General features: G+C 40.2%; 4 protein-coding genes across 5 annotated transcripts; 1 reads left to right on the forward strand and 3 right to left on the reverse strand.

The window, feature by feature from the left end:
• Nucleotides 1-3,088: 3,088 nt before the first annotated feature.
• Nucleotides 3,089-9,858, reverse strand: LOC128366939 (zinc finger protein 484-like). The gene is made up of 6 exons (XM_053327701.1): nucleotides 9,850-9,858; nucleotides 8,597-8,708; nucleotides 6,177-6,472; nucleotides 5,794-5,867; nucleotides 5,344-5,537; nucleotides 3,089-3,726 (listed from the first exon to the last, which is right to left on the reverse strand). The coding sequence occupies exons 1-6, from the start codon at nucleotides 9,856-9,858 to the stop codon at nucleotides 3,089-3,091; spliced, it is 1,323 nt and encodes a 440-aa protein (XP_053183676.1).
• A 245-nt stretch (nucleotides 9,859-10,103) lies between these two features.
• Nucleotides 10,104-13,960, reverse strand: LOC128366940 (endothelial zinc finger protein induced by tumor necrosis factor alpha-like). The gene is made up of 4 exons (XM_053327702.1): nucleotides 13,754-13,960; nucleotides 12,010-12,127; nucleotides 10,796-11,487; nucleotides 10,104-10,418 (listed from the first exon to the last, which is right to left on the reverse strand). The coding sequence occupies exons 1-4, from the start codon at nucleotides 13,958-13,960 to the stop codon at nucleotides 10,104-10,106; spliced, it is 1,332 nt and encodes a 443-aa protein (XP_053183677.1).
• Nucleotides 13,961-15,543: 1,583 nt separating this feature from the next.
• Nucleotides 15,544-18,501, reverse strand: mrps12 (mitochondrial ribosomal protein S12). Of its 2 annotated transcripts, none has more exons than XM_053327355.1 (3): nucleotides 18,366-18,501; nucleotides 16,773-16,823; nucleotides 15,544-16,062 (listed from the first exon to the last, which is right to left on the reverse strand). In XM_053327355.1, the coding sequence occupies exons 2-3, from the start codon at nucleotides 16,819-16,821 to the stop codon at nucleotides 15,680-15,682; spliced, it is 432 nt and encodes a 143-aa protein (XP_053183330.1). In that variant the 5' UTR covers nucleotides 16,822-16,823; nucleotides 18,366-18,501; the 3' UTR covers nucleotides 15,544-15,679. The 2 variants fall into 2 exon arrangements, with proteins under 2 accessions (XP_053183330.1, XP_053183329.1); XM_053327354.1 differs by having other exon boundaries at nucleotides 16,773-16,833.
• Nucleotides 18,502-21,215: 2,714 nt separating this feature from the next.
• Nucleotides 21,216-25,679, forward strand: zgc:153896 (uncharacterized protein LOC569930 homolog). The gene is made up of 5 exons (XM_053327703.1): nucleotides 21,216-21,456; nucleotides 22,537-22,682; nucleotides 23,127-23,750; nucleotides 24,689-24,911; nucleotides 25,603-25,679. Exons 1-5 carry the CDS (start codon nucleotides 21,216-21,218, stop codon nucleotides 25,677-25,679), a joined length of 1,311 nt encoding a protein of 436 aa, XP_053183678.1.
• Nucleotides 25,680-27,073: the final 1,394 nt, after the last annotated feature.

A 27,073-nucleotide genomic window follows, 5' to 3' on the forward strand; every position in this document is an offset into this window, starting at 1 on the left:
CCTTACTCCCTTCCTTCCTTTCATCTTTCCTTCCTGTATTCTCTTTCTTCTCCTCCCTCTTTTCCTTCCATCTTTTTAATGATCCGGCCCACATGCTTTCCTTCAGATGAATTCACTCAGGTGACAGGTTTTGTGTTCTCGGTCACTTTATTGATGAGCGATTAGAAACACGATGGCAGCAGTCAGTTTCAGTGATTCCTACTATAAATAATAATAATATTAATATTAATAAGTGTCTTTCTGTCCCTTTGGTTATGACTGATTCACTGACATGCTCAGCAGCACAAGTGTCCTTAGCAAGGCACTGCAGGGGGCTCTGTGGCTGACCTTTGACCTTTACATGGGTAGGCAACAGAGGCGTGTGTGTGTGTGTGTGTGTGTGTGTGTGTGTGTGTCCACTGAATCCTTGAGCACCAAATATCGAGCAGAACAAGTTAAACCAGCGCTCACGTTTACTGTGTCGATCTGAGCGCTGCCAAAACACAGATGTCCTACACTCATTGCTGCACCTGAACGCCTCCTGTTGCATTTATGTTGTGACCTGTTACAGCAGGGGTGTGAAACTCATTTTCATTCAAGGGCCACATACAGACCAATTTGATCACATGTGGACCAGATCATTAAAAAGAAGGAAGGAAGGAAATAAGAAGGGAAGGAAGGAAAGAGAGACAAAAGGAACGAGAGAAGAAAAGTAGGAAGGACAGACAGAAGGAAGGAAGGAAGGAAAGAAGGAAGGACAGATGGAAGAAACAGAGGAAGGAAGAAAGGGAGAAAGGACAGATGGAAGGAAGAAAGGAACCAAGAAAAGGAAAAAAGCAAGGTAGGAAGGACAGATGGAAGGAATGGGAAAAAAGGATAAAAGGAAGGTAGGGAGAAAGGACAGGTGGAAGGAAGAAAGGAAAAAAGAAAGGTAGGAAGGACAGATGGAAGGAATGGGAAAAAAAGGATAAAAGGAAGGTAGGGAGAAAGGACAGGTGGAAGAAAGAAAGGAAAAAAGAAAGGTAGGAAGGACAGATGGAAGGAATGGGGAAAAAAAGGATAAAAGGAAGGTAGGGAGGAAGGACAGATGGAAGGAAGGACAGAAGGATGAAAGGAAGGAAGGAAAAGAACACAGGAAGGAAAGTGGGCCTGGATTGAACCCCTCAGTGGGCCGGTTCTGGCCCACGGGCCTCATGTTTGACACCCCTGCGTTAAAGGGTCAGTTCTGTATTTCCTTCATTTTCGGGTCTTATACGGGTCAGTGATGTTTTACTGTGTCCATGTGGTGTAATTTAAATTTAAAGGGTTAAAATGTGAAAATAAACGTATGAATAACTTCACACATTCTTTTTTTGTGGACCCAGCATCAAATTTCTGCTTTTAATCCATTTAGAGAGAATATATTAGAGGATTATGGTAAAAATGTCTAAGTGGTGTAACCATAAAAACTTTGGAAGGAAGGGAGGGAGGGAGGAAGGAATAAAGGGAGGGAGGGAGGGAGGGAGAAGGGAAGGGAAGGAGGGAGGAAGGAAAGGAGGAAAGAAGGAAGGAAGGAAAGGAAGGAGGGAGGGAGGGAGGGAGGGAGGGAGGGAGGGAGGGAGGAAGGAAGGAAGGAATAAAGGAAGGAAAGGAAGGAAAGAGGGAGGAAGGGAGGCAGGAAGGAAGGAAGGAGAATATATTAGAGGATTATGGTAAAAATGTCTAAGTGGTGTAACCATAAAAACACCATATCAACTAGTTTGGCATGATCTTACATTATAACTTTTATATTAAATAAAGCTAATGGAATACTATTGTTCTAAATATTAACATTATTTAACATTTATCATTCTTTTGTGGTTACACAATTTGACATTTTCAGGAGCATTCAGTCTTACTTTTGGTTAAAAATTATGCAAATGTCATTTCAAACCTGATGCTGCTTTTAAAACTATATTAATATATTTTTAATTTCTTATTTTATCAACTGTTATTGATCACTGACCCGTATTTAATACTGATTACAGCAGGTGAATGTTGTTTTTAAAGGAATAGTTCAACATTTTGGGAAACACACTCTCATCTGTTTTCTTATCTTATTACAGAAACATTAATTTTAGCTTAAAATACAAAATGTGCAATAAAGTTTATACATATCACTCAATACTGTGACACTTCAACAGGATGTTTATATATTTACTGCACATAACCCACCTACTGTATGTATGTCAATAAAATAACTTACCGGCACTTTCCACTATTTTTTATCCTGTTTATAATGAACAGAAACTGTATATAGACATGATCAATGTATGGTTTATATATATATGTTTATTTTTTCACTCGTTTGAATATAATAGTGATATATATTAATTAGGGCTGTCAGCGTTAATGAGTTAATCGCGATTAGATTAATGCAATCCATAACGTGTTAATTTTTTAAAATCTCATTTTAATGTTGCAAGCCTTTTTGTCCCTTCTACTCCCCCGTAGACGGTTCCTCTAGCTGTAGCGCTATGCTTTGAAGTGGCCTCCTGCAGTAAACCTACCGCGCTGATGGAAAGTAAGAGAGCTACTGGACTTTTGAACGGCTTGTTTAACTTTAAAACACTTCCAGACGCTTCAGTTGACAAGTCAAAAGTAAAATGCAACCTGTGTCAAATGGAGTTTAACTACCACCGGAGTACGTGGAGTTTGAGTTAGCACCTCCACGCTAAACACCCGGGTGCAGCCAAGCCAGCCTCAGCTCCACCAAAGTACCATTTTGGAGTGTGGGAGTCGCAGCAGAGCCGTGATTGATTCCCAGTTAAGACACTCTGGTAAGAAATGCTTTACATTATGGGCTTAAAACTGCCTTCAAATGGAAAATAACAGGATTTTAAACATGCATTTCAAAACGCCATTAATCGTGATTAACTATGGAAATTCTGCGATTAATCTCAATTTTAAAAATTAATCGTTTGACAGCCCTAATATTCATGTTTAAATATGTTTGTTCAGCATGTTTGTGTATCTGTATTTCCCAAAATGTCATCCTACTCCTTCAACTCACTTTATTTACTTTCTGTTTTTTTTAATATGAGGAAACATCTCAGTAGAGTTTTGTCTGTTCCTTGTTTGCAGAGTGACTTCAGTCCACCTGCAGAGCGAGCGCTGCTTCTCTGCGTGTCGTCTCCGTCTCCTCCGCTCTGGCTCTGGGCAGCGGCGGCAGCCACAGCGGCGAGTCCGGCGTCCCGTGCTTCTTCATGTGGTTACGGAAGATCCTGGCTCCGCTCAGGTTCTTCTTGCAAATGTTGCAGAAGTACGGCCGCGTGTCTGAGTGCACGTCCACGTGGTAGGTGAGCTCCAGGGCGCGGCTGAAGCTCTTACTGCACAGCGGACACTGGTAGCGGATCCCAGAGTGAGTCAGCTGGTGGCTCTTCAGCGAGCTCTGCTGCTTGAAGGTCTTCTGGCAGACGGAGCACTGGTACGGCCGAGCGTCGGTGTGAAGCCGCTGGTGGCGACGCAGCGCGCTGGAGAAGGTGAAGCTCTTGCTGCAGTCGGCGCAGGTGTAGGGTTTCTCTCCGGTGTGGATCCTCTGGTGCTCCGTCATGTGAACGTGCTGGGTGAAGCTCTTCCTGCAGGTGGGGCACTGGAAGGGACGCTCGCCGGAGTGGATCCGCAGGTGCTTCTGCAGCGCCGATGCCTTGAAGCAATCGCGGCCGCAGACGGGACAGCAGTGCTTCCGTTTACCACCGTCAGGCGGGACTTCTGAGCGGCCATCTTGTTCTGTGACAGTGAGACATGAAGGTGATTTTAATCAACAGAAGCTGCTTCATGCTGTCAGATAATAACCACACCATGTTCATTAGTCTTTATTTTGATTCAGTTTGAGTGAGTTTAATAAGTGATGAAGTAGTTTTATTTTGAAGGAATTGACTAGTTTTAGTGACTTTAAAGCTGCAGTTGGTAACTTTGAGTAGAGAGAGCACTTAGCATCAAATTTGAAGAAGTATAACTTTCTGATTCCTCCCCCTCCCTCTCTGCTGTACTCCTGCCCTGCCTCCAAAGTCCCTCCCCCAGAGGAGACTGATGTGCACGCGACCACGTGCACACGATCTGTAATACATGAACTACACTCCACACAGCTAGATATAAAACGCTTTACAGTGACTTTCACATGGCTATACCTTACCTAGAAACTAGAGATATGAGCTTGACAGAGCTGACGAGGAAGGGGGAGGGGCCTGTGTGCGTGAGCAGTGATTGGCAGGTGTCAGACACTCCATCAGACACAATCCTGGCTCTGATTGGTTCAGTAAGAGCAGTAGGCGGGGCTAAATGAGCCTGTTTTTTTCAGATGACTAGTTTCATGTAATGCTGTCTTTACATAGTGACAGTCTTAGCAAATATGACAAAAAGTTACTTTTATAAGACTCACCAACTGCAGCTTTAACAAGTGAAGTAGTTTTATTTTGAAGGAATTGACTAGTTTTAGTGAGTTTAACAAGTGATGAAGTAGTTTTAGTGTAGTTTTATTTTGAAGGCATTGACTAGTTTCAGTGAGTTTAACAAGTGATGAAGTAGTTTTAGTGTAGTTTTATTTTGAAGGCATTGACTAGTTTCAGTGAGTTTAACAAGTGATGAAGTAGTCTTAGTGTAGTGTTTATTAGGAGCAAAGCGTCCTGATAGCTCTGTGTTGCTGCTGGTTTTATTATGATGATTATGTTTGTTGTGAATTTTATTTTATATTGGTTAATTTATCTCTTAGTCTTAATTGTATTTATATTATGTAGAGCAGAGGTGTCAAACTCATTTTCATTCAAGGGCCACAAACAGCCCAATTTGATCTCATGTGGGCCGGATCATTAAAAAGATGGAAGGAAGGAAGGGAGGAAGGAAAGAGAAGGAGAAGAAAGGAAAGACAGGTGGAAGGAAGGAAAGAATAAAAGTGAGGAGGGAATAAAGAAAAGTATGGAAAGGTTAGAAAAAAAGGACAGGAAGGAAAGATGAAAGGGAGGAAGGAATGAAGGAAGGAAAGGAAAACAGGAAGGAAAGATGGAAGGAAGGGAGGAAGGACAGATGGAAGGAAGGAAGGAAGGAAGGAAGGAAGGAAGGAAGGAAGGGGAAAAAAAGACAGGAAGGAAAGTGGGCCGAATTGGACCCCTGGGCGGGCCGGTTCTGGCCCACGGGCCGCATGTTTGACACCCCTGATGTAGAGATTTAAATTAATATTCTGTTCAACTTGCACTTCACAAAATGTCTCAAAGTTTGTATGTTTTCATTCTTTAAGACTCGTCACTTATTGGATTATAATTGTTCTTTCAGTGAGTTTAGTCGACATGATTTCTGTGTGTGTGTGTGTGTGTGTGTGCGTGTGTGTGTGTGCGCGTGTGTGTGTGGTACCGATGGCCGGCGCTCGTCTCCAGTCCTCCTCCTCTCCGTCAGAGTTGATCAAACCGCTAACGTCTCCGTCGTCTGCCTCCCCTCGGCCGTCCTCCGACTTCACCACCACGGCAGGAAGTTCCTCCTCCTCCTCCTCCTCCTGCTGGATCATCACACAGACCACACCGTTACCTTCAGCGGCTGACGGGTGTTCGCTCGGTTGTCATGGAAACGGACAGTGTTAGTCAAAAGATGCAGATGTTTAATTTCCACTTATCTGGATATCTCACCTGCTCGTCTAGACCTTCCTCCTCCTTTATCCTCATCATCCCTCGCTCCTCCTCTTCTTCTTCCTCCTTTATCCTCATCATCCCTCGCTCCTCCTCTTCTTCTTCCTCCTTTATCCTCATCATCATCCCTCGCTCCTCCTCCTCCTCTTCCTCTTTTATCCTCATCATCATCATCCCTCGCTCCTCCTCCTCCTTTATCCTCATCATCCCTCGCTCCTGCTCTTCCTCCTCCGTGTTCATGTGTAACCAGAAGTCCTGCAACAGAGAAACACCTCACATCAGTCTACAAACCATCAGAGCTGAGATCTTTAATCAATCAGGTGACGACAGAAAAGTTCATCTGCTAATAATTTGATAATTTCTTATTAATTCTTGTATCTTTTTTTTTTTGGGGGGGGGGGCGTTCTTCTTCTTTTGTCCTTTTAGTCTGAGCACTGTCTAACTCGCTCACTGTAAAACTAATCATCTGTATCTGAATGAATTAAATGAATAGTCAGGATAGTCAGCTCCTAAACGTAGCTTTTTTAATGCACAGAGGAAGTTAAACATCAGCTGATCGTGGACCTTGTGGAGGCCGTGGGGGGGCTCGGCCAGCAGCCCGTCCCTCACGTGGATCCTCATGTGTTTGCGCAGCAGCGACGGCCGCAGGAAGCTCTTGGGGCAGACGCTGCAGGGGTGAGGTCTGTCGGCCATGTGGATCTTCTCGTGAGCTCGCAGGTTGGTGCTGGTGGTGAAGGACTTCCCGCAGGCCGAGCAGCGGTGCAGTTTCTCCGTGGCGTGGATCTTCATGTGCTCTTTGAGGCGGGACGGTCGCGGGTAACTCTTCCCACAGACGGAGCAGCTGTGGAGCTTCTTCATGTCTGCAGGTAGGAAGCAGGAGTAGAGATGTTAGAGGAGCGTCTCTGTGGGTTTTAATCACATGACTGAATTTAGTTGAGGTCAAAGGTCAGACCAGTGAGCTCATCAGCTGCTTCACACAGATCAGTACGATTGGATCATTTTCCTCCATAAATAAATCAACCTGTTTAGTGTTTTGTCACTTATTTGTTTAACCCTTTACTCACCTAATTTTGTACGGTAGCCTAATGATGCCAACGCTAAAATTAGTCACACTACCAAATAAAATGGTATAGCGCCTTTCTAGTCTTTACCACCACTCAAAGCACTTTACATTACATTCTCCCATTCACACACACTCACACACACTCACGGCAGGAGCTACCACGCAGGGTGCCAACCTGCTCATCAGGAGGAATTTAACCATTCATTCACATTCATACACCGTTGGCATAGCAACGGGAGCAATTTGGGGTTAAATGTCTTGCCCAAGGACACTTGGACATGTGGACTGGAGGAGCCGGGAATCGAACCGCCAATCTTCCAATTGGAGGACGACTGCTCTACATCCTGAGCCACATTTAATAAGTGTGCTTTAGGATTTGTGCAAATTACTTTTAGTTCAGTTTTTTTTAATTAGCAATAAGATCAGGCTCATTATTTTTCTTTTGATTATTTTTTTTTTGTAACTTATTTTTTTAATTCAAATTTTCTTTCAACAATTACAGTGTCAGGGCACATCATACATACATAGTTAAACACTCATCCTTATATCAATGTCCTTATTGTTCAGTGGCGATGGTGGTGTCCTCTTCTCGTCTTCTGTAGTCAGTCCATTTTCCACATTTATCCTCAAATTGTGACTCTTGTAGTCTCAGTTTATGTGTGATTTTCTCCATTACAAAAATCTCTTCCACTATGCACATCCACTGCTCCTCCGTCGGGGGGTCTACTTTGTACCACATTGTGGTAATTGTTTTTTTACTAGCTGACAGCAATACTTTAACAAGATACTCATCCTCTTTCTGTATTGTATCTTGTGTTAGATTCCCCAAGTAGAGTATCCTACATGTTTGTGGTATCTTGTATCCTATTATTTTTTGTAAACCCCTCCATATTTTGTCCCAGTATCCTTTTAACTTTTGGCAGGACCAGAATATGTGTGTATGGTCAGCATCCATGTTTTCTTTTGATTTTTAATAAATCATAAAGTAAATTTCTTTTTTGCATTCATTTGTTAGGACCCCTCCCTTTCTGCTCGCCATCATGTGGTTGACTACTTCCTGCAGGAGTTGGTAGTCAGGGAGGGTCGTTAGGGCAAGGTGCTGACACCTGGCTAGGTCTCTCTCTCTCTCTCTCTCTCTCTCTCTCTCTCTCTCTCTCTCTCTCTCTCTCTCTCTCTCTCTCTCTCTCTCTCTCTCTCTCTCCCCCCCCCTAGGCTCCACGCCGCTACAGGTTCTGGGTTCGTTTTGGCGTTTTCCTTTTACACTCAACAGCCCTCCACACACTACATTCACCACTGACACCACTACTCTCCACACCTCATGCTTTTTGTATTTATGTTGTTTTAGTTACAATAAAACATTTTCTTTTGGCACTTCAAACCCTGACTTGTCTCCCCTCCGTGTCACATATGTTGAGCCAGTTTGTGACACATTTGACTGATAAGAGTTGCTTTACATTGTTAATATGGACTTCTAGCTTCATTGTTGATTTTCATTGTGCTTCTCTTTCCTCTCCTTCCCCCCTCTCTCCTCTTCCTCTCTACTCTCGAGGCAGATGTCCTCCCACTCTGAGTCTGGTTCTGAGGGTTCTTCCTGTTAAAAGGGAGTTTTTTCTCTCCACTGTGTCTCATGTGGGAATGTTGGGTCTCTTTAAAGTTAAACCTGAAGAGTTCGGTTTAGAACCTGCTCTATGTGGAAAGTGCCTTGAGATAACTTTGGTTGTGTTTTGGCGCTATACAAATAAAGATTGATTGATTGACTTAAAAACTGCAGTGAATGCAAAATAAAACAATTTTAAACGTAAAAATGCCATTAATAGTTTGACAGCCCTGCTATATGTGTAGATGTGTAGATGAAATTAAAATAGTCTGATGTGAATAAAGCTTCACTCTTTCATGATGTCGTGTGTTCAGAGTTTCTCACCGGTTGGAGAACGCACCGCTTCCTCTTCCTCCTCCACCTTCAGCTCCTGCAGCCCGTTCAGGCCGACACAAACCACCGCCACGCTGCCGTCAGCCAGCTGCTCGTCTGGTGTCTGTGACGGAGAATCAAACACTGTCAGCTGATTAAAGATTAAACTGATCCAACTATAAATACATACTGGCCTTTATATGCAGTGGTCAGTCTGTGATGTTTGTAAGCAGGGTTGAGAGGGTTACTTTAAAAATGTATTACAAGTACATGTTAAAAAATATAGTCAGTAACGTAATCCAAGTACCACGATGTTAAAGTAATGTAACTGGATTCTTCTGTTACTTTAGGATTACTGCAATACCAAATATGCAATAATAAAGACACAGGACACATTCAGCACAAAATTGCAAATAAAAACCATTTAATTCACAAAGACCAGCGCAAATTTCCACACGCAGTTATGGTGGAGATAGCGTGTTAAGAGAGTTGCTGTTTTTCTCTCTCTTTCTAGGTTTGAATGATATCATATTGAATTTCTCTGATGGAGCTCTATTTTATCTTTATTATAAACAATCCCACCATCTAAACCTGAGTCTGTGTAACAGCTGATCTGTCGATGTGCAGCAGAACATAGAACATTAATCACCGTCCAATCTGGATCAATCTGTTGTTAATCAAGTTGCTACTGTTGTACTGTTGTCGTTTCAGATGCTGTATGATGCTGCAGCCAGCTGTGACATAAAGCCATCTGCATGTTGTGGATCAGAGTTAATTGTTTGGGACTTTTACAGTACATGCTAGTATAACGTTCTTTAATGTAAAATGTGTTTTAAAGTTGTAATCCTGATAAATAATGCCAATTTTTACTAAATGTACCTGTAATCAGATTACCCTAACCCAGAGGTGTCAAACTCATTTTCATTCAAGGGCCACATACTGCCCAATTTAATCTCATGTGGGCCAGATCATTAAAAAGATGGAGGGAAGGAAGGAAGAAAAAATGGAAGGAACGAAAAGGAGACAGGAAAGAAAGATATGATGGGCGGACAGAATGAAGGGAGGAAGGACAGAAGAAAGGAAAAGGAGTAAGGAAAGATGGAAGGAAGGATAAAAGGAATGAAAAGAAGACAGGAAGGAAAGAAAGTGAGGAAGGAAATATGGAAGGAAGGACAAATGGAAGGAATGAAAGAAGGAAGGAAAGAAAGAAAGAAAGAAAGAAAGAGGGCCGGAGTGGACCCCTCGGCAATCCTGTTCTGGCCCACGGGCCTCATGTTTGACATCCCTGCCCTAACCCTAACTGTAGCAGAATACAGTTACCTTTCTTTGTATCCTAATTACGTAACGCTGTTAAATGTACTCTGTTACTCCTTAAGCCTGGTTTAAATGTATGTAAATAAATATCCTTTAACCAATCAGATATTGTAACCAGACACTATGAAGAAATGACAGCTGCTCTTCTTCTTCCCTGTTTGTGCCTGCTGAGGTCTGAGGAACAAATCATTACTGTCAACAGTGATCATGTGACCGTCACCTGCTCATGTGTGCTGTCTCTGGGTGTGCCGGTGTTTGGTGAGCCCCTGCGGTGGATCTCCTGGTGCTTCCTGAGGACTCTCTGCAGGGAGAAGCGTTTCTTGCAGACGTGGCACTGGAACGGTCTCTCTCCGGTGTGAGACCTCACGTGATCCTGCAGGTTGGACGCTCGGGTGAAACCTCGGCCGCAGATGTCGCACACGAACTGCAGCGCCCTCTGGTGGAGCAGCTCGTGCTGCCGCAGCTTCTCTGTGGTGGAGAAGTCTTTCTGACACAGGAAGCAGCGATGAGGCGTTTCCTGCTGACGAGCGACACAATCACAGATCATTTAGGAAGTGACGCCTCCAGCTGACGTGAATCATTAATATTTTAATAGTCGAATAACTTCAGTAGCAACAAATTCCACCATCTTTGTCATACATGATACTGAACTAAAAATGTGGAGGTTTTGGACTATTTTTCACTATTTTCTGGCATTTGATAGATAACACCATTAAACTGATAATGGACTAACAACCAAGCATGCTGGCTTCTTCCAATGAGAGATGAGAACGTGCTCACCTGACTTCTACTGATGCATTTTGGTTCATTTAAAGCATGTGAGGAGTAAAGCTGGTTTAATAGAGACTTTAAAACATGTGACCATGTCCTTTAAAGCGTAGACAGGTTCCCACTCACTCTGCCTCCAGCTGCCTCCGTCTTCTCCTCGGCGTGTTTCTGCAGGTGTTTCCTCAGCAGACCCGGCCGGTTGAAGCTCTTGCAGCACAGCGAGCAGGGATGAGGCTTCTGTCCCGTGTGCAGCCTCACGTGATCTCTGAAGGACGACGGCGTGGAGAAAAGCTTCTTGCAGATGGCGCAGCAGTGGAGGTTCTCCTCCGCGTGGGTTTTCTGGTGATCGCTGAGGCCTTTCTTGGAGGCGAAGCGTTTTGGGCACAGCGGGCAGGAGAACGGCCTCTCACCGGTGTGCGTGCGTTCATGTTGGACCAGATATCGGCGCTGAATGAAGCCGTGGCCGCACACCGAGCAGCGGTGCGGTTTCTCTGCAGCGTGACGCAGCCGGTGCCTCTGCAGGCAGGCCAGCTGGGCGTAGCTGACACCACAGTCGGCGCAGGAGTACGGCCTCTCCCCCGTGTGAACTCTCTGGTGCACCACCATGTTGATCTTCTTGGTGAAGCGTTTCCCGCACACGGAGCAGCTGTGAGGTTTGTCTCCAGAGTGTGTGATCATGTGTTCTGCCAGGCGGCACGGGTGAGAAAACTCTCGTCCACATACCGAGCAGCGGTGACGGCGCTTTGACTGACGGCTGCGGGGAATTTGTCCCGGCTCGTCCGGTGGAGTCGGATCATCGGGGTCCGAAACAGCTCCCGCTCCTGCAACCAATCAATCAAACTTTGTTCATACAGCAGCTTTCATTCAGGTTAATGTTGTTCAAAGTGCTTCACAGTTTGATTGACAAGCTGAAAATAAGGATAAAAAGAAAGAACAAATTAAAACGGCAGAAAATTGAGACTAATGCACACAAGAGAAAATAAGAATGATAAAAAATTTCAGAAAATTTAAATAAAATAAGAGTGAAAAGAGAAAGGGTTGCTTAAAGAAAGAGTAAAAGTAAAGAGTAAAAGATTAAAATGGATAAAAAAAGATAAAAGAAAAATAAAATTGATGATAAGATAAAAACTTTAGAATGATGATAATAAAATAATGTAAAAACGGTATGATAAAAAATTGAAAACATCAAAACAAATAGAATAAAATAGATGAAGACTATAAAACAATTTAGTTCTTAATCAAAAGCTCTTCTTATGATCCACAGATCAGGTTCACACAGTTATCGTTGTCAGTATGGACGGGCCTGTACTCTGAATCAACTACAGGAAGAAATGTTCCCTGACCCTCGACAGGAAGCTGCTGAACGTCATCTCCTCTTTGCTCTGCTTCCACTTTGACTCCATTCATCTCCTCATGCTCTCCTCCTCCTCCTCCTGAAGGCCGACCGCTTCCCTCAGAGCTCTGAAATAAAGACAGTCAGCGATCACGTCCCGTCCCGACCCGACAGGGGAATGATTAAAATGTTGGATGTTTGTGGGTTCTTTTAATAAGCTGATTTTCAGTGGCCTCAATGAGCTAAACAAACAGCCTGTTTTCCAAAATGTTGTTGTTTTTTTGCTCCTCTAATACTCTAAGTACACCTACAATTACAAAAAGGCCCATGTGAATTTATCATTTCCTATACAAACATTTCACATTAATAAAAGTCACATGTGGAGTAATTATAACTCTGTATTAAACTGTATATTAAACTGTATAACTCTGTGTTAAACTGTATTAAACTGTATACAGGGCTGGTAGTGAGCCTGAACTTTTTTCCATGCCCTGGGAGGTGGGGGGTGCTATGTATGTGGCACCATTTTAACACATAACATATATAACATTATTTGAAAATAACCCTTTTAACTATCTCACCACTTATCTGTCATATTGTCTCATTGTTCTTAGCATACTCTGACTACAGATTATACTACAGCAATACAAAGAAAGGTCAGTAGGTGGCAGTAGTACTCCAAAGTAGAAAAATATTTGATTAGTAGCCTGACCAGTGACTTAAGTGTAAAATATGCACCATTTATTTTAAATACAGTTTTTAAATAGTTACAGTGCAACAGTGAACTGTAGATAATGCTGTAATCCTAAAGTTGTTTCTTCAAAACCACTAAAAGTTAAAGTTATCTAAAAATAGAAAATTAACAAATATAGTTTACTTCAGAAAACGACCATTCAGTTCCATTAATAATAACATCTTCTGATTGGCTATTGGCCTACTGTTAGTGTGGTTGAGAGTGAAAGCTTTGCTTGTCTTGGATCCAGAGAAATGTCTGTTAGATCAGGATGAACCCTCTTTTCATCCAGTACACCAGTCTACGCCGGAGATCTGGCACATCGCAGGAATACTATCTGCCATGTGTATAAATCTTTATTAAATTGCATTTTAAACTATTAAATTGTTGAAATCTTTATTAAATTGCATAATAAACTGTATTGAATTGTATTAAACTGTAATTGTATATTAAACTGTATAAGTCTATTAAACTTTATTAATCTGTATTAAACTGTATAAAGCTGTATTAAACTGCTTATTAATCTGTATTAAACTGTATATTAAACTGCTTATTAATCTGTATTAAACAATATAAATCTGTATTAAACTGTATAAAACTGTATTAAACTGCTTATTAATCTGTATTAAACTGTATATTAAACTGTATTAAACTGTATAAATCTGTATTAAACTGTATAAATCTGTATTAAACTGCTTATTAATCTGTATTAAACTGCATACCAAAAAACTAGGTAAAGTGGTTGCTTAGCAACACATAACCGTCGGCAGCCGTTAATGCCTCCGGTTGAGGTTTAACGGTTAATTATTGCGTACACCGGTGTGTTAACGTAATGTGTGTGTCTGTTACTGCATTAAGCGTTGAAGCACCGCGTCATAGTGTTCAAGTTGGTTACCGTAAGTTACCGTTAACGGGCGAGTTAAACGATGCAGATATCTCTCCCTTTGAAGCTAGTTAGCATGCTAACTGTGACCAACCGACCACAAAGCGTTAACGATCACCGCAACGCACCGACACATACCGTAGTGTTACGTGTGGGAGAGGCACCGCGACACGATGTATAAAAAGCCCCCAGAATACAGGCGGGTCCTCGGGGTGAAAATGATCCAGGAGCCGCCGGCTGCTGTGACTCCGGCTGGCCGAGACGGGAGCTAATGCTAATGCTAGCTGTAGCGTCACTGTGCGTAGAGACGGAGCTGCAGCAGAGCGACGCCGCCAGCTCTGTCATTTAACGAGCATTTAAAAGGCTTTATCCATTTAATATGCCAAATGTAAATACAAGAGAGGAAGGAGGGGCTTCTTAACGGGCTGACAAGTGAATTCATGTCGACTTTAGTAGTTTTTAATTTGTAAAAATAACCCAAACACAACATTTTCCGATTGAGTGAATTAATTCAATGTTTTTTTCCTCGCTTGGTGCGCCATCTGCTGGCCGGAAGATGCACTGCAACAACACTCGAGCATACAATAAGGTGTTTTTAATGTCTTTATTTAGCTTTCATCTTTTGTTTCATTTATTTTCTATGTTTATTTTTTATTTCCAGGTGCTCAGACTCCCATACTGTCTTCAGACTGTTACAACAGCATAAAACACCTTTTTATTTTATTTTCTGATTGTTTTCCATCTTTTTATGTTTACTTTTACTTCATCACATTTCCTCTTTACTTGTTTCATTATTTGCATTTTCTTCTTGTCTTAATAAACCCTCCTCACATTACTGGTTTTACAATTTAGTTTTCAATATTTATTTTATTTTATTTTATTTTATGAATCTTTTATTTTATTTGGGTTTTTATCCTACCTCTGATGTTTCCTCACTGCAGATGCATGATAGTTATGACAGCGTTTATTGAGCCATTATTTCTTTGTTTCTACTTTTTAACTATGTAAAACATTTAGTGTTACAGTACTATGTTTGAAAAGTGCTAAACAAATAAAAGTGTGATTGAGTGATAAACCACGTTACACTTTCATGGTTGTCTGTATATTAAAATTATGGATCCAACCTTCTCTAATTATTCTTTCATGTTGTCTTTTACTACAATCTGAGAATAGCAGTCAGGTCACAACCATATTTTAATATTATGAATGTAGACAGACAGAAGTCCTTTCACTTGACTTCTTTTTATTGCATTTATGACTCCTAGTTTGCATTGGTCCTCGTTTCCAGCGCTGCTGTAACATGTAAATTCCTCCTCTTAGGATCAGTAAAGTCTTATCTGGTCTTTGTGTTTCTGATGATGTTCTACTTCTAAACAGGAGTGGAGTATGTAATGAGTTCACAGCTGAAAGACTGACTTTTAACTCAGGTCATCGTAGTCACTATAGTTATTTATTCAGTGGCCAGCTGTTGGTGTATTACGTTCGTTACCTTCTTTTGATTAGAGCTGCTACTAACGATTATTTTCACTTTGTCTTCATCAATTCATCAAACAACACAATGTTTAAAAATGTGGATCAGTGTTTCCTAAAGTCCAAGATGACTTTGTCCACAAGCCACAAATATTCAGTTTAGTGTCACAAATGATAAATATTATCACCTACAGTGTATTTAAGTGGACTTATACTAATAATGTAAATGTTTCCTGGTCTCCATGGTTACCCAGATGAAATGTAATATTTAGAACAATAGTATTCCATTAGCTTTATTTAATATAAAAGTTATAATGTAAGATCATGCCAAACTAGTTGATATGCTGTTTTTATGGTTACACCACTTAGACATTTTTACCATAATCCTCTAATATATTCTCTCTAAATGGATTAAAAGCAGAAATTTGATGCTGGGTCCACAAAAAAAGAATGTGTGAAGTTATTCATACATTTATTTTCACATTTTAACCCTTTAAATTTAAACTGAACCACATGGACACTATAAAAAAACCATTGACACATTTATTAAACACACACAGACAAACACATTGAACACACCAGCGTCCATCGTCTCTATTGTTTCTTCTTCACCACGTGAGCGCAGTCATATTTCCCTCTGACCACGGTGAGTTTGACGCCCGGCAGGTCCTGCGTTCGCCCGCCTTCCACCAGAACCACGTTGTGCTCCTGCAGGTTGTGTCCTTCGCCGGGGATGAACACCACCGCCTCCTTCCCGTTAGACAGCCGCACCTGAGCGCACTTCCTGTTGGCAGAGTTGGGCTTCTTGGGTTTTCGGATCATGGTCTTCAGGATCACCGCCTTCAGCTGAGGACGGCCGAAAGTGGCGCCGAGGCTTTTGGGAGGTTGTTTGGGTTTACCGTTGCGGTGCATCTGGTTGAGGGTGGCCATCGTTCTGGAGAGGACGGGACCAGACCAGCCAGATGCATGCTGGGACACTGTAGGGAGGACAGAGTTAAAAATGAAGACGGGTTTTTATATCTAGGTTAAAGGACGAGTTCACACATTTTAGGGTTAAAGATTACAAGTTACTCTGTTTATAATGTAACAGATTACTAGTTACTCTGTTTATAATGTAATCAGTACTGTAACTAGTTCAATGACTTCATCAAAGTAATGTAACTTATTACATTTGATGACTTTTCTAGTTTTCTAACCAATGTTTTCATCTGTCCTTCCTTCTTTCCTTGTCGTTCCTTCCATCTGTGCTTCCTTCCTTCCTTCCTTCCTTCCTTCTTTCCTTCTGTCCTTCCTACCTTCCTTCCTTCTAAGATCAGCTGTTAGGGTAAATGTTCCCATTAAGTGCCAAAATCTAAGTCCAGCTGTTTTCATGGATACTGGCATGATTTATAAGAGAGATCATTTCTTATAAACACTGTTACATGTAACTAGTTACTCCCAACACTGTTTAAACAAAATGAATATTAAGTGCTGTAATCATTCCTCCTGTTCATACTGACTATTAAAAGATAAATAAATAGATTAATAGTCAGTATGAACAGGAGGAATGATTACAGCAAGAAGAACCTCTTTATTGTTCATAAGGACACAATCACTGAACCTTCAGGAGTCACGACTGACATCAACCAGTGATCAGCTGCTCTGAACACAGTCTCTCTATCAGACTTTATTGCAGGTGTAAACTCACCTTGCAGCAGTGACGTCAGCGCTGGTCTCAGGCTCCATAATGACGACATTTCTGATAAAAACTAGAGAAGAAAAATGTCTTATTTTACAAGTTTAATGTGTTAATCACAAAACGTCAAGTTAATTAGTTGAGTGTTTGATGTGGTGGGTTGGCTAATCTATACATCTATACATATCTCTTGTTTAGTCATTTACAAAAAAACACATTTGTGCATCAGAACTTTTTTGTTTGTTTTTTCTTCTTTCCTCTCCCATTAATCATCTCAGCAGCCCTCACATTTATCTGCTGACCCTTTGGAGGGGCCCCACCCCTAGGTTGGGAACCACTGGACTAAACTAGCTAACTGTAGATAAAGTAGAGTAAACTACTGCAGTACTTTGACTGTAATACTGCATACTACATCACTATAATACTGCAGTACTTTTACTGTAATACTGCATATTACATCACTCATAATACTGCAGTACTTTTACTGTAATACTGCATACTACATCACTCATAATACTGCAGTACTTTTACTGTAATACTGCATACTACATCACTATAATACTGCAGTACTTTTACTGTAATACTGCATACTACATCACTATAATACTGCAGTACTTTTACTGTAATACTGCATACTACATCACTATAATACTGCAGTACTTTTACTGTAATACTGCATTCTACATCACTCATAATACTGCAGTACTTTTACTGTAATACTGCATACTACATCACTTATAATACTGCAGTACTTCTACTGTAATACTGCATACTACATCACTCATAATACTGCAGTATTTTTACTGTAATACTGCATACTACATCACTATAATACTGCAGTATTTTTACTGTAATACTGCATACTACATCACTATAATACTGCAGCACTTTTACTGTAATACTGCATACTACATCACTCATAATACTGCAGTACTTTTACTGTAATACTGCATACTACATCACTCATAATACTGCAGTACTTTTACTGTAATACTGCATACTACATCACTCATAATACTGCAGTATTTTTACTGTAATACTGCATACTACATCACTCATAATACTGCAGTATTTTTACTGTAATACTGCATACTACATCACTCATAATACTGCAGTATTTTTACTGTAATACTGCATACTACATCACTATAATACTGCAGTACTTTTACTGTAATACTGCATACTACATCACTCATAATACTGCAGTACTTTTACTGTAATACTGCATTACTACTGGTGTTTTTACTGCACTAAATGCTGCTTGGTTGTAGGAGTTAACAGGTTTTTATCATTTGAAACTTACTTGAAATAAAACCACCTACATGAAACTAATTCATGCCGAACTAAAGGTTTTGTTTTAGATCTCATGTCATTGATTATTTGTCTTTTTTTTGTCTCCTGATGAACAAGAAACAGTGAATCCTACATTATGTAAATATATCCTGGTGTTACTTTGGTTCCATTGATTAAAACAACACCAGTCAGTGATAATGCAAGCTGTGGTATATGATCAGTTATTTTTATATTATACAAAGTTAAATAATACATTATAAAGCATGCATGGTCTCAGGTCACAGAGGTTATCGCATTGTTGTGTCTTCTTACCGGCTCACAGCTCCACAGTCCGTCCGACCAGCTGATGCAGGTTTCCAGGTGGTAAATTTAAAGCTATTTATTGCATATTAATTAAATATAACGCAAAGAGTTGAGATCAGAGCGTGAGACACACTCGTGAACTCATGTGTGCCGGAAGGTCAACATTAAACTGATTCCGGAGTTTCTTCTTCTTCTCATCGATGTTTTTGGTGTCTGTTGGCGTCCATAATATCACATTACCGCCATCTAGTGGATTTACACTAAACTACCCACTGACTAAATCAACCTTTCCCATTCAAGATTCAAGATGCCTTTTATTGTCAGTGTAAAAAAAATTACAACGAAACGTCATTGCACCAAGTGAGGGCGGATCTCAAAGCAATAAATAAAAAGATAAAACTAGATAACATTAATTCCACTAAATGCACATTTAGATTAGATTAGATTGTACTTTATTAATCCCACAAAGGAGACATTCACTTATTAAAGCAGCAACAAGATGGTATGACAAACGAGTACTAAACGAGCTAAACCAGTACTAAATGTAACACAAGTACTAAAAGTAAAGTGAACAGAATATAAATAATATTGCACATGATAAACAGTTTGGGATGTGAAAAATATAAATAAATACAGATTCCACTCACACACGCACACAGTCAGCAGGTATACGGCCAACATATACTGTAAACATAAAATAAATAATATTATTGCAATTATTCAGTTATCTGGATGATTTCATGGTCGTGTTCAGTGTAGTGATGGCCTTTGGGTCTAGTGTCCTGTATTGTCTACCTGAGGGCAGAAGGTCGAACAGATGGTAGGCAGGGTGGGATGAGTCTTTCAAAATATTTTATTGCTTTCTGGAGGCAGTGGGAGGTGAAGATGTCTTCCAAAGCCGGTGTGTGTTGGTTATTTTCTGTGCAGTTTTAGTTACTCTCTGCAAGGGCCTTTTCGTCAGCTGTACACCTGCTGCTCTATCCTCAGGTTTGGCATAAAATAAAAGCTTCTCTCAGAGGTGGAAAGTAACGAATTACATTTACTCACGTTACTGTAATTGAGTAGCTTTTTTGTGTACTTGTACTTTTTAAAGTAGTTTTAAAAATCTGTACTTTTACTTTTACTTAAGTATGTTTTGTGTGAAGTATTGTACTTCGCTACATTTTAAATCACATCCGTTACTGAGTAAAAAATGTTGGCCGAATGTTTTTAAAGCAAAGAGTATCGTACAGAATCATTAACCAGCATGATACAATAACTTAACATTCATGCAGCCTGTTACACCTGGCAGCTAGCTCTCATAGCGACATATAAACTCTAACACAACACAACAAACTCTAAAAGAAATGTCCATTAGTCGCGATTAGACGTTGTGCTGTCATCTGTCTCACTCTTCGTGTAGGACCATAGACTGTAAAAAGGTGTAGGACAAGGCATTGAGCATGATGCGTTCACATGTAAAGGACAGCGTCGGAAATGAGAGGATTGAGCGAAAGCTGCACAGGGGCACAGCCTTTTAAGCATGGGTACTTAAAAGTTTGGTCTTCTTTGGGTCATTTAAAGAAAAGTTATTGCTTTTGTGACTTTGACCCATAGTGATTCATAGATTTGCAGTATGACTGTTGGTTTACAACGGGGTGATTGTAGGACTAGGATCAGAGCTTTAGAGGGGCTCAGCTCCTAATGAGAATTTGACATTCAATGCCCTGCACATGTTTTAAAAACCCCCAATAATCATTCATTGTTTCCCACACAATATTTAGAGACTATGGAGGGTTTATCATTTATTTTTAGGGGTGCTGAGATCAACTTTAGGGGTGTTAGAAAATCCAACAAAAAAATTCTAAAATCGCTCCGGGTTTACAGAATCCACAATTATGCCACCTTCAATGTAATGGTTGTGTTATTTGAAAATGTTTTATGGGATGGTCTAAAATGACATATCTCCATAAATGTTTTAAATGTTGTGTGTCGACATATTTTGTCATTGAAGCTGAATTTGTAAATGTATACCTTTATCTTTAATTAAAACAACTAGTTAGAGATTTATGAGCCATCACTTTGTCCTACAGCCCCCCACCCCCGTTATAAAAGTAACTAAGTAACTTTTACTCAAAGTATTTTTTTAACAAGCTACTTTTTACTTTTACTTGAGTATATTTTTAGACCAGTACTTTTACTTGTACTCAAGTAAAATTTCATCAAAGTAGTGGTACTTTTACTTGAGTCAAATATTTCAGTACTCTTTCCACCTCTGGCTTCTCTCAACATCTGTTTCACCTCTTCACACACACACACGCACACTCACGCGCACGCACGCGCACACACACACACACACACACACACACACACACACACACACACACACACACACACACACACACACACACACACACACACAGACAGACAGACACTTAGACTTAGTTAGATTACTGGTGTGTTTTTACTCTTTTAGTACATTTAGCCAAATTTTCATTTTGCTTTGTCATTGTTGTAATAAATGCTTGTTAATTATTGACCAGTGTTCCAAAAAGATAACTCTGTACATTTAATGAGACTGATCCAACTGGCTATCAAACTGTGATGTGTTGAGGTTTATTTCTGTGTTGTGTTTAGAAATATCTGGACTCAGCAATCAGCCATGTCCACAGATTAGATTATTGATGATGATTGATGAAATCATGCCTGATAAGAGTCTATTAGAGCTCTATTGCCAGTCGAAGGTCTCGTCCTTGACAGCAGATCAGCAGATCCCTATCAGAAAACAGTTACATAATAAGTGGGAGGGAGGTCCAGGTGTCTAAACAGACCATCAGGTGAAGCATCGCTGCACAGCAGTCAGTCGGTGTGAAGATGAAGATGAGGCTGGAGCTCTTCCTGGTTGTTATAGCTGTGGTTGGTGCAGCTGGCACCCCACTGAACAAGGCAGCGGCCAAGAAGAAGCTGCTTCTGATCTCATTTGATGGCTTCAGGTGGGACTATGACCAGGACGTGGACACGCCGAACCTGGACCAGCTATCGAAGGATGGAGTCAAGGCCAAATACCTCACCCCCCCAATGCTGACCATGACTTCCCCGTCCCACTTCACCACCATCACAGGTAACACACACCTGCATTATTATCATTATCGATTGCTGCTATGGCTGCTGTTCTTACTTCTACAATTAATTAGGCCTGCAACTTATTATTTATTTCATTATCAATCAATCTGCCAATTATTTTCTTGATTAATTGACTAGTTGTTTGGTCCACAAAAAGTCAGAAAATTGTGGTTTCCCATAGCCCAAGATGATGTCCTCAATTGTCTTTTTTTGTCCACAACACAAAGATGTTCAGTTTACTGTCATAGAGAACTAAAGAAACCAGAATGGTAATGGCTTACCTTCTTTTTTTATTTCACAGAATATCCTAAAAATTCACCAGTAGATACCTGTGAATTACTAATACTGAGCAGAATTAAATGTATGTCCTTATACATGGCATACAGAGCTGTATTTAAGTAATCATATACTTTAATTTCCATGAATGGTGCAATAAAATGTTTTACTTGCACTATACTTGTATTGTATTTCAAAGTGTTGCCATCATGGTGTTTTTTGAAGGCTAACTGTGGCAGGTGAACAGTGTAATTAGGAGTTTACATAATAAAACAAACTGTAAGATAAGATACTATTTATTGTCCTGTTATAAATTTGTTCTGTTCAAGGACACACACAGGAATAAAACATGATATGTAAATGTGAAAAATATTACAGCTATGATTTACAGTGTACAAAATAAATAACATATAAAAACAGACCCTAATATAAATAATTAAATAACATAAAAAGCTATGATAAATAGAACACATAGTTTAAAAAAACAAGCAGCATGAAGTACATTAATCAGCACATGCAGTTGCAGCAGTGCAAAGTGCAGAAGACTTGTAATCCTTGGAGTTCAAGAGCCTCACAGCCTCTGGGAGGAAAAGCCTCTCTGTGTTGTTTTTTCTCTTTTCTTTGGTATTACTACTGCTTCCGACTATGAACATACTTTGCCCATCCCCACATGTCATGCCACAAACATTACCTCAAGTAACCTCCCAGTTCTTTAAGAACCCATGTGTAAGATTTTGTGACTTTTAGTGGTGAAGTTGGTGAGACTAAAGTTACATATCTTTGAATGTTTTCTGTGTAACAGGCAGATGGGTGGAGGATCACGAAGTTGTCCACAACCTGATGTTCAACTCCACAACGAACCTCAAAGTTCCTATCAAACTGACATATCAGAGATCACAGTGGTGGGACAACGGACCTCTGCCATTATGGATCACAGCACAGAACCAGGTGATTGATCAGTATGATTGAAAAGCAAAGAAACTGACTTTAACCTACTGCATTATTATTATTATTATTATTATTATTATTATTATTATTATTATTATTATTATTGTTATTATATTGTCATGTATTCCACATACTGCTGCTGAAAATAGGCCTCAACAAATACACTATTTCCTCTTGTTTGTGAAACATCTGCTAAAAACTTAATTGCCCAGCTGTTGTAGGAAATAACCAACCCCTTCATTAAAACTGAAGCTATATAGTTGTGAGCTGTTTTAAAGATTTACTGCCTCAGTAGGTAGATATCTACAGTCTGATCAATGATTACACAAAGATATATGTGTCAGGGGTCGCCACAAAAAGATGGACACAAAGAACAAGTATTGCAGGTATTGAAGTCCATAACCAGATTCATCAGCTGTTCTTTGTGTTTGCTTGTTATTTCAGGGTCTGAAAGCAGCTTCCTTTTACTACCCAGGAGGCGGGGTTACCTACGGCGGCCAGGCAGTCAACCGTGCATACGTGCTGTCACATGGCCACAAAGACGACAATGAGACTGAGTGGAAGGAGAACATTGACAAGGTGATGAGCTGGTTCTCAAAAGAAGACTTCAGCTTGGTGACGCTGTACTTTGGGGAGCCAGACAGTGTGGGCCACCGCATGGGGCCTGAGACCGAGGCCAGGAAGGTAATCATCAAGCAGATCGATCGCACCATCGACTATCTGAGAAAGGCCATCGATCGCAATCACCTGAGCGACAGCCTGAACGTCATCATCTCCTCCGACCACGGCATGACCACGGTCAAGAAGCGACCACTGGTGGACGAGATCGTAATCAATAAATACCTGAATTTACTGAATAGCACCTGCTTTGAGATCCTCGACTACGGCGGGTTTGGCATCTTGACACCAAAGCCAGGAATGGAGCAGTTTGTTTTTGATGAGCTGTCCAAGGCGCCAAATCTGACGGTCTACAAGAAAGATGAGATGCCTGAGAGCTTCCATCTCGCCAAAAGTAAGAGGTTACCTCCCATTGTGGTCGTCGGAGATCTAGGATTCAACCTGAACTCTGTGAGTTTCATCAAATCTTTTGCACCCCAACAAATTATCATCAGTACATGTCTTCATCCTTTTGTTTAAGAATATATTTGGACATTGTATGACTATATCAGTAAGTGTTCAGTAGAGAGATGACAGGAAATGAGGGAAGAAAAAGATGAAAAATGGCATTCAATGAAGATCCCTGACTGAACCTGAACTGGAGACATTGTAGTTAAGTGAATAGAATACAAATACTGTCCGTCTTGAAACAACAGTCCGGAAAACAAATTAACATTAAAGCATTTTTTCTTGCTGTAATCATTCCTCCTGTTCCCCCTTCATAATGCACTTACAATGTAAGTGATGGAGGACAAAATCCACAGTCCTCCTTCTGCCGTTCAAATGACTCAAATCTTCAACTTCTATGTTTCAACGTTACAGTGTTTTTAGTAGCAAAGTCTTTTTGTTACTATACTTCCACCACAGCTCAACAGGGAACACTAAGAGGGAATCTGATGCTAAAAAGACTGTAAATTTGTCAGATATCACTTGATATGAATAGAAGCTGATCAGATACCTTTAAATGATTACAGCAAGGAAAAACCTCTTCATTGTTCATATGGACACCTGACTGCTGGTTTAGGACAACAACAATTGGAAAAATTGTGAACTGACAGTATGCTTTTAGTTCCTACTGTTTGAGAACAAAGACTATATGAGGAGAAATTTTAAAGAATATCCATGCAGAGCTGTAGTTCCTGTCCTTGAGGAGGATTCAAGTGTTTAACTTTAAATCCTCCTCCATGCTTAAACACTGAACATATTCTGAACTCAACCTCAGACTTTGGAGACACCTGAACGGTTTCAGAAGAAGGCAGCGTAAAGTTGTAGATCGTAAGGAAATAGCAGATAACTAAGATTAAACCTTTTCTGTAAATCTGTGTCTTCATGTTTTTGTTTCCCACCAGAGATTCATCGTCTATGTCAACAGAGGAGACCATGGCTTCAATAACGAAAATATGGACATGAAGACCATCTTCAGGGCCTTTGGACCCGACTTTAAGAAGAACTACCTGTCTGAGCCATTTGACAGCATCCACATCTACCCTCTGATGTGCAAACTGCTGCAGATTGAACCGGAGCCACACAATGGATCGCTGACTGTGACTGAGGACATGCTGCAGCCCAGAGGTGAGTCTTCAATCACGGGATGAGCCGTAGGAATAAATAGGGGAGCCAGGGGGAGCTCCAATAAAGACATGATTTATGAAATTTTGGGGTGGGGTCTCTAAAATGTCCTAACATGACCTTTTAGCCACACATTTCGTTTTTTCTTTGTCTTCATCATCACTTTAACAAAGATAACATCCTACATGCTATTCTTGCCATCACCATCAAAGCATGGCAGCAAAATATCATAAATTTGACTCACTTTTACTGAAGAATCTGAAAATTACCCAAAATTCCCATTACACAACTGATTCTGTTCCTGAAGTGTGTTTGCAGAGAAGTGATTTCTTCATATCAGATCTGGGCCACTTCCATATGTGGTCCTAGATCTGGTTCATATTGTATCTGATCTCCCGCTCTGCAGATTGGACTTCATGAGGAGTTTCTAATGTCTCAGTTCGCTGCAGCCGCCTGTCATCATCGTTCATTATTCAGAAACTTTAGCAGTGTTCACACCTGAGCCGAATGCACGTCACTTACAAACATAAACCATTGATAGAAAGATCAGATCTGACCAAAGATGATCTGAATTGAGCATTAAGCCCTGTAATGTGTAACTGTAACTCATTTTTGCTTAAATAATTATGGAAATGATTAATCAGTTGCAGATGATTGTTCTAACAATGAGCTCTGCCTGTCTGTCTGCTCTCAGGTGGATCACAGAGGGCTCACCTGTCTGTCGCTCTGCTGCTGTCGATGCTGCTGCTCGTCATCTTCACAGGGCTGTAACAGATCCAGGATCAGATGTATCAGGGCTCATTAACATCAAACACGAAACAATACTTCATAGACACTTGGAAGGTCTTAAAAAAAACAATGATTCATGTTTCCTTTTAAAAAAAAAAAGTCTCTTTACAAATGTTTTTGAATATTTTGTAAAATATAAGAAAAGAGTTTTACTTTAAATTTAAGATTTTGCCTTTTAGCAGTTTGATATTTATGAGTCTAGATCTAAACATCCAGACTTCTGTCACCTCATCTGAAACATCTGAACATACAGATAACACTGTATTTAAGGGAATTATTATTGGTATTATTGATTTGTGAGGTAAACCAGTAAACTCTTAAGAGTAGGCTGGATAAATTCTGGTCAACAAAGCGCATTTTATATCATTATAAAGTCAGATTATTTTAGTTATTTTAAATATGTATATTGTTGTATGTTATTTATGAGTTGCAGAGTCTGGTTTGGAGGATTTGTATCCTGTACCAGAAAACTTTCAATAAATTCAATACAATGAGGACTTGATGAGTTTTGTCTTTTATTGTTTTCATGAACCAAATTCAACCCACAGCCCACAGGCCTGTTAAAAATTGTGTCTTTCTTGAAACAAATGAAGGGATGTTTGTTTTGCTTCAACTGAAGGATGAACTAATAAAACAGTCAGAGTCACAATTTCAATGTTTAACCTTTAATAACTCTGGAAACCAAAGGTGTCCATGTGTAAAAACGTGCAAGCTGATCAAATAACAGAATGCACTGAGGTCCATTTAGTAAGTTTGCCATAATGAATATGTGATATAAGTTATCTGAGTGTAATGTTGGTCAAACTATCAGCTTTTGTCAGCAGCAGCACAGCATTCAAGAACTTTAGGTCTGGGTTTAGCTGACACAAATGATTTCTCCCTAGTTTGTCTATGCACTGCGGAGAGGACTGTTTTATAGTGTGTGTTTCTGTGTTTGTGTGACTGTGAGAGGCGCAAGCTGACCTTTGTTCATATGAGGTGTCGATTAGAAAATATGCAAATGACCTAGGTCAGCGCTCCTCAGCTTGCCCACACCACTGACTCGTCACTGTCGCTCTGGAGCTGTTAATAATTCACTTTATTAACATTTAATACTTTTTATGGCGAGAATTAAACTCTGTAGATTCCCAATATGCAGTCAGTTTATCCAAATAACGCCTGATTGTAAATCTGCTGCGACGTTTTTGGACATAGATTATAGATTTACATTTAACATTTAGATTTATCTTTTACATATAGACATTTTAAACATTTATTTATGACATATTGTTTAACATGAATTTCTGTCTCAAATGAAAGAAAACTGAGCTAAATGTGAAAATATAAAACTGTAAATGTTACAAGCAGCACCTCATATGTTCATGCTCTGACAGAGA

Source organism: Scomber japonicus, chromosome 10 (assembly GCF_027409825.1).
Source record: "Scomber japonicus isolate fScoJap1 chromosome 10, fScoJap1.pri, whole genome shotgun sequence".
Lineage (NCBI taxonomy): Eukaryota > Metazoa > Chordata > Actinopteri > Scombriformes > Scombridae > Scomber > Scomber japonicus.

Excerpts from the sequence above, each read along its gene's own strand:
- LOC128366939 (XM_053327701.1), bottom strand. Across the intron at positions 6,473-8,596 it reads AGCGGTGCGTTCTCCAACCG|ACATGAAGAAGCTCCACAGC; the intron begins GTGAGAAACTCT and ends TCCTACCTGCAG. Across the intron at positions 3,727-5,343 it reads GAGACGAGCGCCGGCCATCG|AACAAGATGGCCGCTCAGAA; the intron begins GTACCACACACA and ends TCACTGTCACAG.
- LOC128366940 (XM_053327702.1), bottom strand. The coding sequence starts at position 13,960 with ATGACAGAGCTGGCGGCGTCGCTCTGCTGCAGCTCCGTCTCTACGCAC. Across the intron at positions 12,128-13,753 it reads CTCCCACACGTAACACTACG|AGCTCTGAGGGAAGCGGTCG; the intron begins GTATGTGTCGGT and ends TCTTTATTTCAG. Across the intron at positions 11,488-12,009 it reads TCAGCAGCTTCCTGTCGAGG|GAGCGGGAGCTGTTTCGGAC; the intron begins GTCAGGGAACAT and ends GATTGGTTGCAG.
- mrps12 (XM_053327355.1), bottom strand. The coding sequence starts at position 16,821 with ATGTCGTCATTATGGAGCCTGAGACCAGCGCTGACGTCACTGCTGCAA. Across the intron at positions 16,063-16,772 it reads GCTGACGTCACTGCTGCAAG|TGTCCCAGCATGCATCTGGC; the intron begins GTGAGTTTACAC and ends TCCTCCCTACAG.
- zgc:153896 (XM_053327703.1), top strand. The coding sequence starts at position 21,216 with ATGAGGCTGGAGCTCTTCCTGGTTGTTATAGCTGTGGTTGGTGCAGCT. Across the intron at positions 21,457-22,536 it reads CCACTTCACCACCATCACAG|GCAGATGGGTGGAGGATCAC; the intron begins GTAACACACACC and ends TCTGTGTAACAG. Across the intron at positions 23,751-24,688 it reads TAGGATTCAACCTGAACTCT|AGATTCATCGTCTATGTCAA; the intron begins GTGAGTTTCATC and ends GTTTCCCACCAG.